This window comes from Talpa europaea, assembly GCF_964194135.1.
Source record: "Talpa europaea genome assembly, chromosome: 8".
Classification (NCBI taxonomy): Eukaryota; Metazoa; Chordata; class Mammalia; order Eulipotyphla; family Talpidae; genus Talpa; species Talpa europaea.
In genome coordinates this window covers 73145095-73159669 of record NC_140075.1, presented here as the reverse complement: position 1 = coordinate 73159669, position 14575 = coordinate 73145095, and the positions used below count along the sequence as shown (strand labels likewise).

At 39.7% G+C, this 14575-nt stretch overlaps 1 protein-coding gene across 1 annotated transcript in view; it reads left to right on the top strand.

Moving 5' to 3' along the window:
- Window positions 1-304: 304 nt before the first annotated feature.
- Window positions 305-14575, top strand: part of SLC25A21 (solute carrier family 25 member 21) — a gene marked incomplete at its 5' end in the record, with an annotated part of 431493 nt that continues 417222 nt past the window's right edge. The window contains one exon of the mRNA XM_084241387.1: window positions 305-374. Within this exon, the coding sequence (XP_084097513.1) occupies window positions 305-374 (70 nt within the window). The remainder of the gene's footprint in view (window positions 375-14575) is intronic.

Genomic DNA, 14575 nt, shown 5'->3' with positions numbered 1-14575 from the left:
TAGGAGACCAAACCCAAACCCGACCCTCCGCGGTCGCCAACCCCACCCGGCCGGCTTGTCTTCTCCCCTGGCGCCCACGGAGCCAAACGGGGGCGAGAGGGAGCCCCAGAAGCAGCGCAGGGCAGGTTAGCCGGCGCCAAACTCTCCAGACTAACCCGCGCTCGGAACCGAGCCTTCGGGCAGTCGCCAGAGCGGGAGCCACCCGGCCGCTAACCCAGCCCCGGGCCGCTCCCTCCCCAGAGGCTCCCCAGGCCGGCCCCGGCCCCTTCGCCTCAGCCCGCACCGTCGTCCGGGGCCAGCGAAGATGTCCGCCAAGCCCGGGGCCAGCTTCGCCAGCGAGGCTTCTCGGCAGATCCTGGCCGGCGGTTCCGCGGGTAAGTAAGGCCGCCCCACCAGGGGCTACTTTCCCTTTCACCTGTTTGGGGAACGCTTCTCAGACAAGTTTCCCAAGGCGCCTTCTCGGAATTCCGCGCTGGGGCGCAGAGCCCGAGCCCGGCCGCGCGGGCGCGCGGGTGCCCGGTGCCGCCGGGTAAAGTGGCCGCGGCGCCCGCGCCCCCGCGCTCGGGTTCCCGGGCTCGTCGGTTCCTAGCCTGAAAAGCAAAGCAGGCAGCCCCAAGGCCTGCGACTTTGACAAGGCCTTTTTGCCTGTTGTATTTGGAAATGGTCCAGTTTCCGTGAGAAAAAGTAGTGTTGCTATCAATTGTAGCCTCTTGGGAGTTAGCGCCCATCTTCCGTAACTCCGGGGCGCTTTGTAAACTGGGTGCCCCCCGGCTCCGCAGGTCTGCTGCATGCTCTGCTTGCTTGGGCTGTTGCTTCCTTAAATGGGTATATTAAAATTAAATGGATATGTTAACGAGTATAAACACCTTTGTTTTGCTGTGATAGGTTCACATGAATTCATGGAGAGTACACTGTCAGAAAACCGTTAGGAAAAAAATCTGTTATAAAAGAAACTACTCTTGGATGTAATTACCAGGTGCGGCTAGAAGTTACTACCTTTTGAGATGATGTTATGTGAATATATCTTGAGATATCAATGAGGAGTTCATTGAGCCATGGTCTTCCATACGGTGGTGCAGTTTTATTGTAATTATGTAAGATAATTGCCATAATTCATTCATCACCATAAAAGATTTTTATAAATGTATTCTCTTATTAAATTATATTATGGTGATGCTATTAAATCATATTAGACAATGACTAAACTGACTAGTAAAATTTATTTTCAAACAATTTGGACTTTTTATAAAGGGTTAGTACAAATTATGACTAGTTATCGTATTATATTTGGCACAGATATTTGTATCTCATGGGGGTACCACAGTCAGATGTGTCACTTATAACCTGTACACCTTCCTGAAGATGATATTTTATTAAATGGCAATCTGGGTATTCATTTCTTACATGTGATTGCGTTGTCTCCATGTATTATGATGATGTCAGGGACCTCACTGTCTACTTTTTTAGTTGTTCCCCAGTGGTGATGATGAATTTACACCAGTTTATTCACCATTTTGGTCAAATCTCACAACACTTAAGACTCTTCAGCTGTCGCTGAGTCTATTTATGCAGACCATGATCCTGATCAAAGAAAACTCAGGGGGTCCAACAGGAAAGTGAGGCTAGTTGGTGAGCCTATGAGAAATGATGCATAAGCATCCTTATATTGGATTGGAAGATCATCCTGTGTATTAGCTATAACTAAACTCAAGAGGTGTTAAAAGTAGATCAAACTCTAATTTTGCTTAGTCTGTTTTGTGAGTTGGCACTTGGCACACATATAATACCTGAGTCCCTTATGTATTTTTACAATTGTAACTAATATAAAGGCAAATCAGTACATTTGTAAGGTAAGTTAAATGTAGTAGTAACATAGATGATTTATGTAATTGGTATGAAATTATTGATCAATAATGAGAATAATTTTTAAAAAAGATTTATTTTTATTTATTATGCATATAAGAATTGGGGTGTACGCCAGAGGTGCAGAGGTCCAGGGGATGAGAGGATTCACCAGAGACAGAGTAGGGAATAGAACAGGCAGACTGACTGAAATACACTGCTGAGGGGAGCAGTGGGCGAGACAGGAGAGATCTGCTGTGCCATGTGGGTTAGCTCTCTGGTGGTGGATCGAACTCGTGCCTCAGTGGCTGGAGATAGCTTGATAGAGCTGAGTCTTTAACCCCTGCACCACCAGAGAGACCCAATAATGAGAATAATTTTTACTTTTGTCATAGTGAAGTCATATTATCTTCCCCTTGTTCAATTTTTTTGTTTTGTTATTTATTTTTTTATTTTTATATTCCCCATACAATTGCAACCCCCTGATTTTGACCCAAATCCCTCCTTTCCCCGCCCCCCCAAAGTGTGTCTTTGGTTCATAGTTGTTGATTCTGATTTTTTTCTTTCTTATAGTTGTTCTTTTTCCTGGTCCCTTATTTAGGTTTTCTAGATTCCTGTTATGATTTGAGACCATCCGGTATTTTTCTTTTTCTTTCTGCTTATCTTCTCCTTGTTCAATTTTTATAAAACTTTATATTTATTGGGCTTTAATAAGTGCAGGCTAATCATATTACATTTACTATGCCAAAAGTAAAAAAGATATCAGTATTCAAGAGCGGTAGAATTTTAATAAACATCGAAAATACACTTGAATCTAACTGGAATTTTAATTACTGATGCTGTCATAAAATGCAATATCTGTGTATAATCATTTGGTGGTAAAGGTTAAAAATACATTCTGACTTTCTTAAAGTAAAAACCAAAAGAGTTGGGAGGTTTATTGGCGAAATCCCAAGGTTTGGGATGCCATTTCTGGAACAGAGTGGAACTGGGCTGGAGACCGAAGGGAACTCAGAGTAAAAATGTGCCATCTCTTACTTCTCTGTCAAATGGCTAAGCATTACCAAGGCAGCAAGACTGTGGCTCATAAGTATTTCTATTACAACTGTTAGGATGGCTTGTTGTAACTTCCATAATCTGATAAGGACTGAAATCACTCACATGGATTCAGACAGTTAATTACTTACACGACACCGAGAGTCAAGATTATGTCAGTTCCCTTTGTCCCTTGTTCCACAGACATCAAACTGAAGCCAGAAGATAGCCCACATGAGCAGGGGTTCCTCTTGCTTTAGAGCAACCTCAGAACCCAGCCAAGCAGTTATATAGATTTATGCTGAAGTCTGTAATTGTATCCTTGGTGGGAGTGAGGTGGAAATTACTGTTCTCAACTGAAACAGAGGGAGATGGATGAGAAGTGGCCTGTGGCAACCTTCCACAAGATAATGGGAAAGAAACTGCCTCTCTGTAGCTCCTTGCCAGGCTGCTTATCTGTTCTTAGGCCTGGAGAAACCACAGGGCATTCTGCCAAGACACATTCTGTCTCGCTTATGTAGAGATGTGTAAGATTGTCAGCATGCCACACTGTAGAGCTCTCCATCTGTCTTTATCAGTCTTCTTTCTCACAGTTGACTGCTATTTACTGCTTGTCAGTCCACAAGACAGTATGTGGTCCACAATTGCTCCTGAGTTTACATGCACTTGGTTTCTGTTTTTTAAGAGAGAGAGAGAGAGAGAGAGAGAGAGAGAGAGAGAGAGAGAGAGAGAGAGAGAGAGAGAGAGAGAGAGAGAACGCACACACAGAGAAAAAATTGACTTGCTTTTTCTCAGTTCTAGTGTAAAATCCTGGAGATATAAAAATAACCCAGTATTGGTCAGGGGCCCACCACTGCACGAATCAGCTGTAGCCAGTGTCCATGTGGATGGGGAGAGTCAGAGAGAGGAATTTCAGGGGATATTATATTCCAAATTAAGTGGAGATGGGCAATAGGTGTTTTCTGGAATGCTAGATTCATGTTGTTAATTAAAAGAGAGTTTGCAATATTTGTATGGAAAATGCCAAAGAGAAGGATGAGGCACTGATGGTTGGACGATACGCATCTAAAGATTGGCCTTCAGTTTGTAGCTATAGATATTATATATGGATATTGTTACCAGTGGCAACTTTGTTTTTTATGATGAAGGATGTGCTCAAGACAGGTCAATGTATATTGGAATTTTACTGAGTAGGCTTCTAGTCTGTGTTCTCGGCTTCAAGTGATAGCATAAGATTCAGGTGAGGCAAAAGACCCCAGATAACAAACACAATCCTGACAAAAAAGAGGAAGAATGGAGTCACTGTACTTCCAGACTTCAAACTGTACTATAAAGCCATAATTATTAAAGCAGCATGGTACTGAAAAAAAAAAAACAGACAGAGACCAATGGAATAGAATTGAGAACTCAGAAATAAATTCACACCCTTCACAGACAATTAATTTTTACCAAAAGAGCCAAGAACACTGGAATTAGGAAATCCTCTTCAATAAATAATGCTGGGAAAACTTGACAGCCACATGGGAAAAAAATGAAACTAGACCATGATCTCACACTCTACACAAAAACCAAATCAAGATGGCTGAAAAACTTGGATATAAGACTGGGAACTACAAAACACATAGAAGAAAAAACACAGGCAAAAACTAGAACACAAGCTTCCTTGATGCCTTTTCTGGGTTCACCTGCAAAATCAAGGAAAAAAAGAGAGAGTATAAATACTGAGACTATATTAAACTAAAAAGCTTCTGCACAGTGAAAAAGAAAACACACCCAAAATGAAAATACACCCGACTGAGTAGGAGAAAATACATGCACACCATGCATATGACAAGGGACTGATGTGTAAGATCTTCAAAGAGCTCATCCAGGGCCTCCCCGGTGGCGCAGAGGTTGAGCGCTGGGTTGCGAAGCTGCCCGCGGCCTCTGCAGCGTCGGTTCAATCCCTGGCTGCTCCCTGGCCACCGGAGGTGGATCCCACATGGCGCAGACCTCTCCTGCCGCCCGCTGCTCCCCTCAGCAGTGTACTTCGATCCTTCTGCCTGCTCTGCTCCCCACTCTGGCTCTGCTCCCCACTCTGGCTCTGGTGAATTTTCTCACCCTTCTGTGCTTCTGACTGTACCCAGTGCTTATGTAAAATAAATAAATAAATAAATAAATAATAAAAAATAAACACAGAACTTAAAAACAAACAAACAAACAAACAAAAAACCAAAGAGCTCATCCAACTCAACAAAAAGAAAAGAACCTAATCAAAAAATGGGCAGAAGAATTAAATGGGCATTTCCCCAAGGAAGGTATACAAGTGGCAAACAGGCACATGAAAAAATGTACATCATCATTTACCATCAAGAAAATGCAAATCAAGACCATTCTCACATGGTGAGAATGACATATGTCAAAAAGACGAGAAATAATAAATATTGGCAAGGATGTGTAGAAAAGGGAACCCTACTATACTTGGTGGGAATGTAGACTGGTCTAGCCTATGGAAAAGAGTATGGAGGCTTGGCAAAAGATTAAAAAATATCTGCCATATAACTCAGTAACTTACCCCTAGGTATCTACCTGAAGAATTCAAAAACACTAATTTGAAAGAAAATTTCCACTCCTATGTTCATTGTAGCACTGTTTACAATAACAAAGTTATGGTAACAACCTAAATGCCCCAAAGCAGATAAATGGGTCAATAATATGTGGTATATATACAGAATGGAATATTACTGAGCAATCAAATATGATAAACTCATGCCATTTGTGGTAACATGTATGGAGCTGGAAGGGATTATGCAAGCAAAATAAGTCAGGAGAAAGACAAATAATAGATAGTGTCATTTATATGTGGAATATAGAGAACCAAACAAAGGTTCAAATAAAGACTGGCTTAAAAACTAACCCTTGAAAGCCTGTCTATAGAACTGGAGCATCCAGAGGGGGAGGGATGAGAACAAAATGGGTAGGAAACACAGTGGACGATGGTGGGTGAACTATGGGTGATTTGGTGGTGGGTGCACTGAAGTAATTACATCTTAAGGGGTGAGAGTTATCCTATACTTTCAAAATATCAATAATGTAGGCCAACATTACCTTGATAAAAAAAAATTCAAAAAAGGAAACATTCAGGTGAGAGAGTCATAGATTCCAATGATATTTATGACTTTAGGAAGAGCATTAGGAAGATTGGCTAGACCCAACGCTGTAGAGGAGATAAGGGTAAGAATGAGAAGAGGTCACTGGATTAGATCCTTAATACACAACAGCCATGGGTGAGCATCAGGGGCATGGTAATGCCTAGAAATTTGTTAAAAATATAGGGTCTCAGGCCCCCCTCCATCTCTATCATAGCAGAATCTGCATTTTAGGAAGGTTCATTGGTTTGTACTTTAAAGTTCTAGAAGCACTGCATTAGAAGACCTTTGAGAAAAAATTCTGTGGACTAGGAGCCAGATTGCTGAGGATTGCAAGTTAAATCTTTCTTGATTTTCATTGCTCACCAGAGAGAGAAGAATGACTTCTGTGCTCCTTTTAGAAGTGCCCTCAATTTAGCTTTCAGGCTTATGTTCCACTCTGCTCCTACACAGTCCATTTAGTTTCTATTAAATAGGTCTGCTCATCATTCTTAAATGTTACCTGTACTTTTCCACCTTTATCTCCAATGCCTGAAATATCTTCTTATTATCTCTACCTGTTGAAATCTTATCCATTTTTTAAGGCCCAGCTTGAAAACTATTTTCTGCATAAAAGTTTCCCAGATGGCCTCCACAGCCCCATTCAGCTTTAACATTCTTGTTAACGTATGAATGGTAGCAATGAAAAAACTTGCTAACATTTATTGAGTAAATACTAAATACCAGACCCAGTTCTAAATGTTACATCAATCAACATTTTAAATTCCCACTACAACTCCAATTGTGAAGAAATATTATGCCCAGAGCACCTAATTTAACTCAGCTCTCTATGGGCACAAATAAGCAACCATTTCTATAGGAAATCAGGGAGAGGAGAGGAGAGAAATTAGGAGATGATACCCCACTGCCAGCATTTTTAGAAGTTGGAGAGATGAAGTCTATTCTTTTTTATCATCTCCATATTTCTTGCCAGTTTATAGTCCTTAAAAGAACTCTTTCATTTACAAATGCATACCTTAAAGTTTTTCTGATGAATAGTGCCTTGTTCTCTCCAGATGATTTCATGTGGATGGGTACAACCTTAGCTGTTAGTCAAAAGAAAATACTTAATCCGTGCAGGGCCTCTAAGTGTATTCGGGCATATTGCAGACTGAAAAGAGCTTCTGGCTAGCTGAAATCTAGTCCATGCTGTGCTTCTGTAATCTGTTCATCTTAAACCAGAGCTGAGTGCAGCTGGGGGAGAAAGGACAACTTCTTTTTGTCCAAAGACACCCAGTGTTAGCATATCTGACAATACGTTGACAGAACTTCCCCAAATTGCCTAGAGCTTTCAAGGTCCCTGAGCCTCAGCATCTCCCAGGTACCACGTAATTAGCCTGTCTGCTCATGGGTTGGGCTCTGGGAGGTTCCCCTTTCATATCCAGCTCTTCCTTAGAGCAGGGAACAGCAATCCCCCTGACTCTCTCATTCTCCCAAAAGCCCAGTTTGGCTCATCCTTATGTTTCTGAAGTTGTTCCTGAAGAATGGAGTTGTTCTGATCTCCCAGATTGTATAGGAGTTTTTTAGGGTTCTACTCTTTTTTTTTTTTTTAAGATTTATTTATTTATGCATATAAGAGCTAGGTGTAGGCCAGAAGTATAGGGGGTGAGAGGATTCACCAGAGATAAAGTGAGGTGCAGGGCAGGCAGACTGACTGAAACACACTGCTGAGGGGAGCAGCAGGCGAGACAGGAGAGGTCTGCTGGGCCATGTGGGTTAGCTCCCTGCCTGGGATCGAACTTGTGCTGCAGTGGCTGCGGATTGCTTCATAGTGCTGAAACTTAACCCCTTGTGCAACCAGGGAGGCCCTAGAGTTCCATTCCCAATGGCATCTCCAAGCCTCTCTGCCTCCTCCCACAATCTTATACTCATATTTCTCAAAGTCTAAGTTCCACTTGGAATGCTTTTAGAGTATTTCCCCTCCATATATCATTTACTTGACTGCTATGTTGGCAGGACATTGATTTATTTCACAAAATGTATAGGTTGCTGATTCCTCTTTTCCAGTCCTGCCCTAGTCTCTTGTCTTCTAGGTACCCACCCTGGTCTGTCATTTCAGTTTCTGTTTTTACTTTGTTCATCTCCTTGGAGAAGTTTTAGTCAGATTGTTTAGTTGAAATATTCTGGAAATGTTTTCCAATTTTGCAGTCCACATAGTTCAAGCACTTTGTGCAGTGTATCTCATTAATCACCTTCAAAGGGTCAAATGAGAAAGTGAAATAAAAGATATTTAAAGGGGAAGGGAAAACTGGGGATACTTCTCTGGGTTTCCAGGAGGTTAACTTTTGAGAGTAGATATAAAATATATTATACTGATGGAAAGAGTCCAAGACTTTCAACCACAAAAGATTACTAAAAAGGTATAGGATAATTTCAAATCTTAATTTTTAACTTCCGATTGTATCTATCTTCTGTGTCTTCATTTTTACCAGACATCCACCTTTTCCTACCCTGACACATAATAGTGAAAATACAGTTAAAAGAAATGCCTTAGTAAGATTATGTATACTAGTAGTTCTCTGGATTTTAATTTGGACTAGGTAGTAAAAGGGCTGATGCACCAGGGGGTAATCAAGGTTAAGATTTTGATCAAGGAAAATTCTAGTTCAGAATGGGTGCAAAGGGGAGACACATGTGATTTGGATAAATGGCACCTTTGGAAATTCAGGATTTTAGAAACTGAAATTGTTTGATAATAAATAGCAGGTTGTAGTGAAACAGGTGAGCCTTTATGACACATCAAAGGGAGGCTGGAACCCATTATCTGGGTAATTAGGATGGAAAAAATCCCCCTTATTTCAACCACATAGGAGGAAGCAATTCTTGCTCAAATTAATTATAAAATACCTTAAAGGGCTATATTTTAATTAAAATGTAATCTTGTCTTAAAGAAAATCTAATTCTCAAAAATATGAATTTAGGAACAATAAAATATGGGTTGAATAACTACCTTCCAAGAATTTCTTATTTTATTGTCCTTCACTTAAAGGAGTTTGAAAAGTGCAAATATCATATATGGACACATGATTCAATTGACATGAAAACATAAAACCACTTTTAGGCAACATTTTCAGAACACCTTGTTAAACCAGTCATTTCTCACCTCTCTCCCTTGCCTGTCTCCTACCCCCCACACCCCTGTGTTGACTACAGCATCTTAGAACTTTGAGAACCTGGTGGTTTAGATATAGCTCAGTAGGGTGCTCACAAAAGTTTGTTGACTTTATTAATAAATATCAGAGGCTCAGTCACAGAATATTATTTTTAGGAGTCTACTCTGAGGAGAGAAAAACATTCAGGGTTCTAGTCATAAAACAACTGCTATTTCAGTAAAACGTTCAATGCTATTTTCTTCATCTTCCTTCAATAAATGAAGGGGAAGAGCTACCTTCAGGCTTATAATCTCTGCCACCCGCTGAGGGAGGGGCTCATGACAATTTTTAAATTTATGAATCGTCTTTTGTTCCTGGATTCTGAACTGAAAAGAGATGCAGGAATCATTTTCAATCCTGTCCATAGTTTAAGTAGATGGAAACGTAAAATGCCAATGAGTGAAACCAGGGTACATGACTTCTATAAGATTTTTTATTTATAATTATCAAAGATTTTAACTGACTTTTCTTAGTGTTATTTTGATTTTATTATGTTTGTATGAATTACTTCCATACTTTGATCTGCTCATGTTTTATACACTGTAATATTCCTTTTTAAAAAAGATTTATTTATGTATGCATAGAAGAACTCAGGTATAGGCCAGAAGTGCAGGGGGTGAGAGGATTTACCAGAGACAGAGTGGGGAGCAGAACAGGAGGATCTACTGAAACACACTGCTGAGGGGAGCAATGGGTGAGACAGGAGAGGTCTGCTGCGCCAGTGGGTTGGCTCCCTGGCTCGGGATCGTACTCAGGCCACAGTGGTGATAGCTTGATAGTGCTGAGACTTAACCTCACACGACCGGGGAGGCCCCACATATTGTAATATTCTTTAGATCCGTATCTTTGATTGTTACCTATAAGCCTTGTATTAGTTTGTCCAACAATGTAGCAGCATTTACTGGGTGGCTTACAACAATAGGAATTTATTGTCTCAGAGTTCTGGAGGCCAGAAGTCTGTAATCAAAGCTTGGGCAGGGTTGTTTCCTTCAGGAGGCACTGAGAAAGAATCTGTTACATTCCTTTCTTCTAGCTTCTGGCTGTGGTCAGCAATCTTTGTTCTTTGGCTGCTATCACATGACTTTCTCTCTCTGTGTTTGTGTCCAGTTCCCCTCGTACCAGGACACCACTCATTGGATTAGGGCCCAATCCAAACCAGTTTGAACATGCTCACAGGTACTAGGGGGCAGGACTTACATAATATTTTTTTTTGGTGGGGGTTAGGTGGGGTTGGGAGGGAAATGATTCAACCCACAGTAGGTGTTTGATTGTATTTTTTCTCCTCATATTGTGTTCCATGTCCATCCTCTCAAATTACAGCCTTGTGTTTCTCTTCTTTTCCATGTCAACCTTTGTGAAAAGCGCCTCCCTAGGTTTTCAAGCCTACTTTAATTGGCATATCTGTTTTTACCTTTCTGCTGAAACTTAACTGTTAACTGCACATTTTCATTTCTAATTTAACCTGATCTTTGGGGAATTTCACATCTCTAACCACTTTTCTCTTCAAACTTGTCACTGCTGTTGATTTTGCTCTCCCTTCTTTATATCTGTTCATGCCTTTACTGTCTTCAGATCTGCCTCTTGCTGGTTTCTCCTCTTTCCTTTACCCTGGACAGCCACCTGCCCAAATGAAACTAGATCTTCACTTGACTTTATACACAAAAATTAATTAAAAATGAATCAAAGACCTGGAATGTATTTTCTGAAAACATAAAATACTTTAAAAAACATAGGTGCTATGGTCTTAAATATAACTGCAGAGATGTATTTGGGTTCGCAATCCAAATGGCAAGAAAACAAAAGCAAAAATAAACAAATGAAATGAAAAATGCTTCTATACCTCGAAAGAAACCATTACTAAAACAAAAAGACAACCTGCAGACTGGGAGAAGATATTTGCTTATCACATATCTGACTAAGGGTTAATTTCCAAAATATGTAAATAACTCATACAAACTCAGCAATAAAAAAAAGACACTCAAAAAATGGGCAAAAGACCCAAATAAGACACTTCTCCAAAGAAGATATTCAGGTGGCCTCCCGACATGAAAATATGCTTAGTATCACTTATTATAAGGAAAATGCAAATCAATACCCCAATGAGAGGTCACCTGACCTCTGAAAATGGCCTATATCAAAAAGATTGGAAAGACCAAATGTTGGAAAGGATGTGGAGAAAAAGGAACTCTCATCCAGTATTGGTGAGAATGCAACTGGTGCAGCCTCTTTAGACACAGTATGGAGATTGCTCAAAAAACTGAAAATGGAAATACCATATGATCCAGCAATACGAATGTGAGGTATTTACCCCAAGGATATGAAAACACTAATACAAAAAGATTTATGCATGTCTGTGTTCATAGTAGCATTATTCACAGCCCAAATGCTCATTGACAGATGACTGGGTAAAGAAATTATGAAATATATACCCAATGGAATACTACCTCACTGTTAAATCATGAAATAGTGCCTTTTGGGGCAAAATGGAAGGATTTGGAGGTGATTATACTAAGTGAAATAAGTCAGAAAGTGAGAGACAGTTACTGGATGGTTTCATTTATTTGTGGAATATAAATGACCAAAGAAAACAAACCATCAAAGCACAGCAAAAATAATTCTTAGTCTCTGTGAAAAATATACTGGTTACCACAGAGAATAGGAGAAGGAAGGAGGGGATGGGGAAAATGGAATAGGACATCAACACTGGAATTTGGAGGATGCATGAAGCTCATGCGTATATGGAGGTATGAAGTTGTACTCCCAAAATTATACAATTCTTTAAACAACCAATTAATAAAATTAATAATTAATAAAATAAGTGCAGCATTACCTACCTAAAAGGCCTCTTTTTAAAAGATTTATTTTTAATTATTTTATATAATTTTTTACATCATTTTTCATTTTTGTACAATGTATGCATTTTCATCTTGGTTATAGTCCCTGTAAATTCCCACCACCCATTCACCCATGTATTAGTGTATCACCATGGTCCCTTGTGCTCTTCCCACCCTTGTTTTGATCCTACTCCCTTCTACCCCCACTCCCCCCCCCCGCCCCCAGTATGTCTCTGGTTTATAGTTGCCTGTTGATTTTGATTTGTACTTTTTACAATTAGTTTTTAAAAGGCCTCTTTTCTTTCTGGTTGAGTTAAATACCACAGCTGCTCTGAGAACTTAAGTACTGAGCAGGGTCCACCCTAGATGCAAGGGGCATTTTTTTTGTTTCTTTTTTTTTTTTTTTCCTTATTGTTATCATTTTGTTTTTTGGCCAGATTTTAAAATACCAGTCATAGCACAAGTGTGAAATTCTCAATGCTACCCAGCAGAGGGCTCTGTCAGCTTTAAAGGGGCTATTCTTTTTTGCTAGCCCCTATAGGCAATTAACCAGTAATGAGCTGAGCTTCAGTACTCGTGCAACTGCTAACTGAATGCTTATACAAGTGAGACACTGGAGTGACTCACTGGTGTGTGAGCAACCCTAAAGCAAACTGCAGGAGTCTGTGTAAAAGGAGGGAATTTAAGGTGCAGGGAATAGATTTGTCTTGAGCCTTTTCATTCATATGAGTCTGGTAAATTTTGGTTAGGGGAAAGCGTGAATGCAGTTGCATATCTCTAAAACTGGACTGGACTATTAGTGGGTTAAGATATAGTCTTTTGGAGGAAAAAGTAGTGAAATGTATGTGTCAATAAATTAGATTGACACCTAACATAGAATTGTGGGCAGAACAAGTTCAACTTTATGAAAGAGAGAGAGAGAGAGAAGAGGAGGTAGGAAAAAAATACTTGCCAATATGCTAATAATTCTTGAAAAATTACTAATATTTATGGGTCATCAAGTGTACCAAAATCATAGTAATACAATTGTGGGAAAGAAATACTGTTTTTTAGACCAATGGAATCGAATAGAAAATCCAGAAATAAACCCACAGATTTATGGTCAACTAATCTTTGACAAAGGAGCAAAGAATATGCATTGGAGCAAAGAAAGTTTGTTCAATAAATGGTGCTGGGAAAACTGGGTCGCTACATGCAAAAGAATGAAGCTTGACCACCACCTCACACCATACACAAAAATCAACTCAAAATGGATTAAAGAACTAGACATAAGACCTGAAACCATAAAATATATAGAAGGAAATATAGGCGAAACACCACGTGATTTGCACATCAAAGACATCTTTACAGACACATCACCCAAAGCAGTGATAGTGAAGGCAAAGATAAACAGCTGGGACTATATCAAATTAAAGAGCTTTTGCACAGCAAAAGAGACAATAACAAAAACAAAGAGAAACCCCACCAACTGGGAGAACATTTTTGCACCCAACACTAATGATAAAGGACTGATCACAAAAATCTGCAAAGAGCTGATGAGACTCAACAACAACAAAGAAAATAATCCAGTCAAAAAATGGGCAGAAGAGCTTAAAAGAAACTTCTCTGAAGAGGAAATGCAAATGGCCAACAGGCATATGAAAAAATGTTCAACATCACTTGTCATCAGGGAAATGCAAATCAAAACTACCATGAGATACCATCTTACACCAGTGAGAATGGCACATATTAAAAAAACTAGCAACAACAAATGTTGGCGAGGGTGTGGAGAAAAAGGAACTCTTCTGCACTGTTGGTGGGAGTGCAAACTGGTCCAACCACTGTGGAAAGCTGTGTGGAGATTTCTGGACCTACTAAACCTAGAGCTTCCATATGACCCAGCAATTCCACTCCTAGGTATTTACCCAAAGGACACAGAAACATCAATTCCAAAGAACACCTGCACCCCTATGTTTATAGCAGCACTGTTTACAATAGCTAAGCTTTGGAAACAACCCAAATGCCCAAAAATAGATGACTGGATCAAGAAGATGTGGTACATATATACCATGGAATATTACTCAGCATTCAAAAAAGATAAACACATGCAATTTGCTGCAACATGGATGGCGCTGGAAGGGATCATGCTCAGCGAAATAAGCCAAAAAGAAAAAGAAAAATACCGGATGGTCTCACTCATAGCAGGAATCTAGAAAACTTAAATAAGGGACCAGGAAAATGAATAACTATAAGAAAGTGAAAATCAAAATCAACAAAAAACTATGAACCAGAGACACTTTTAGGGGGGCGGGGGCGGGAGGGGAGGGATTGGGGTCAGAATGGGGGGCTGCAATTGTATGGGGAATATAACAATAAAATTTATAAAAAAAAAAATAAAAAATAAAAAAAAAATAAAAGGAAAAAAAAAACATAATTCATAAAATTCATGTACTAAGATATTTTAACAATCATGCTAACTCGCATGAAATTTAAGAAACTTGTAACTGAAAAAATTGAGGATACCTTAGTTTCAATAAAAATCAAAATACATAAAAAAAAAAAAAAG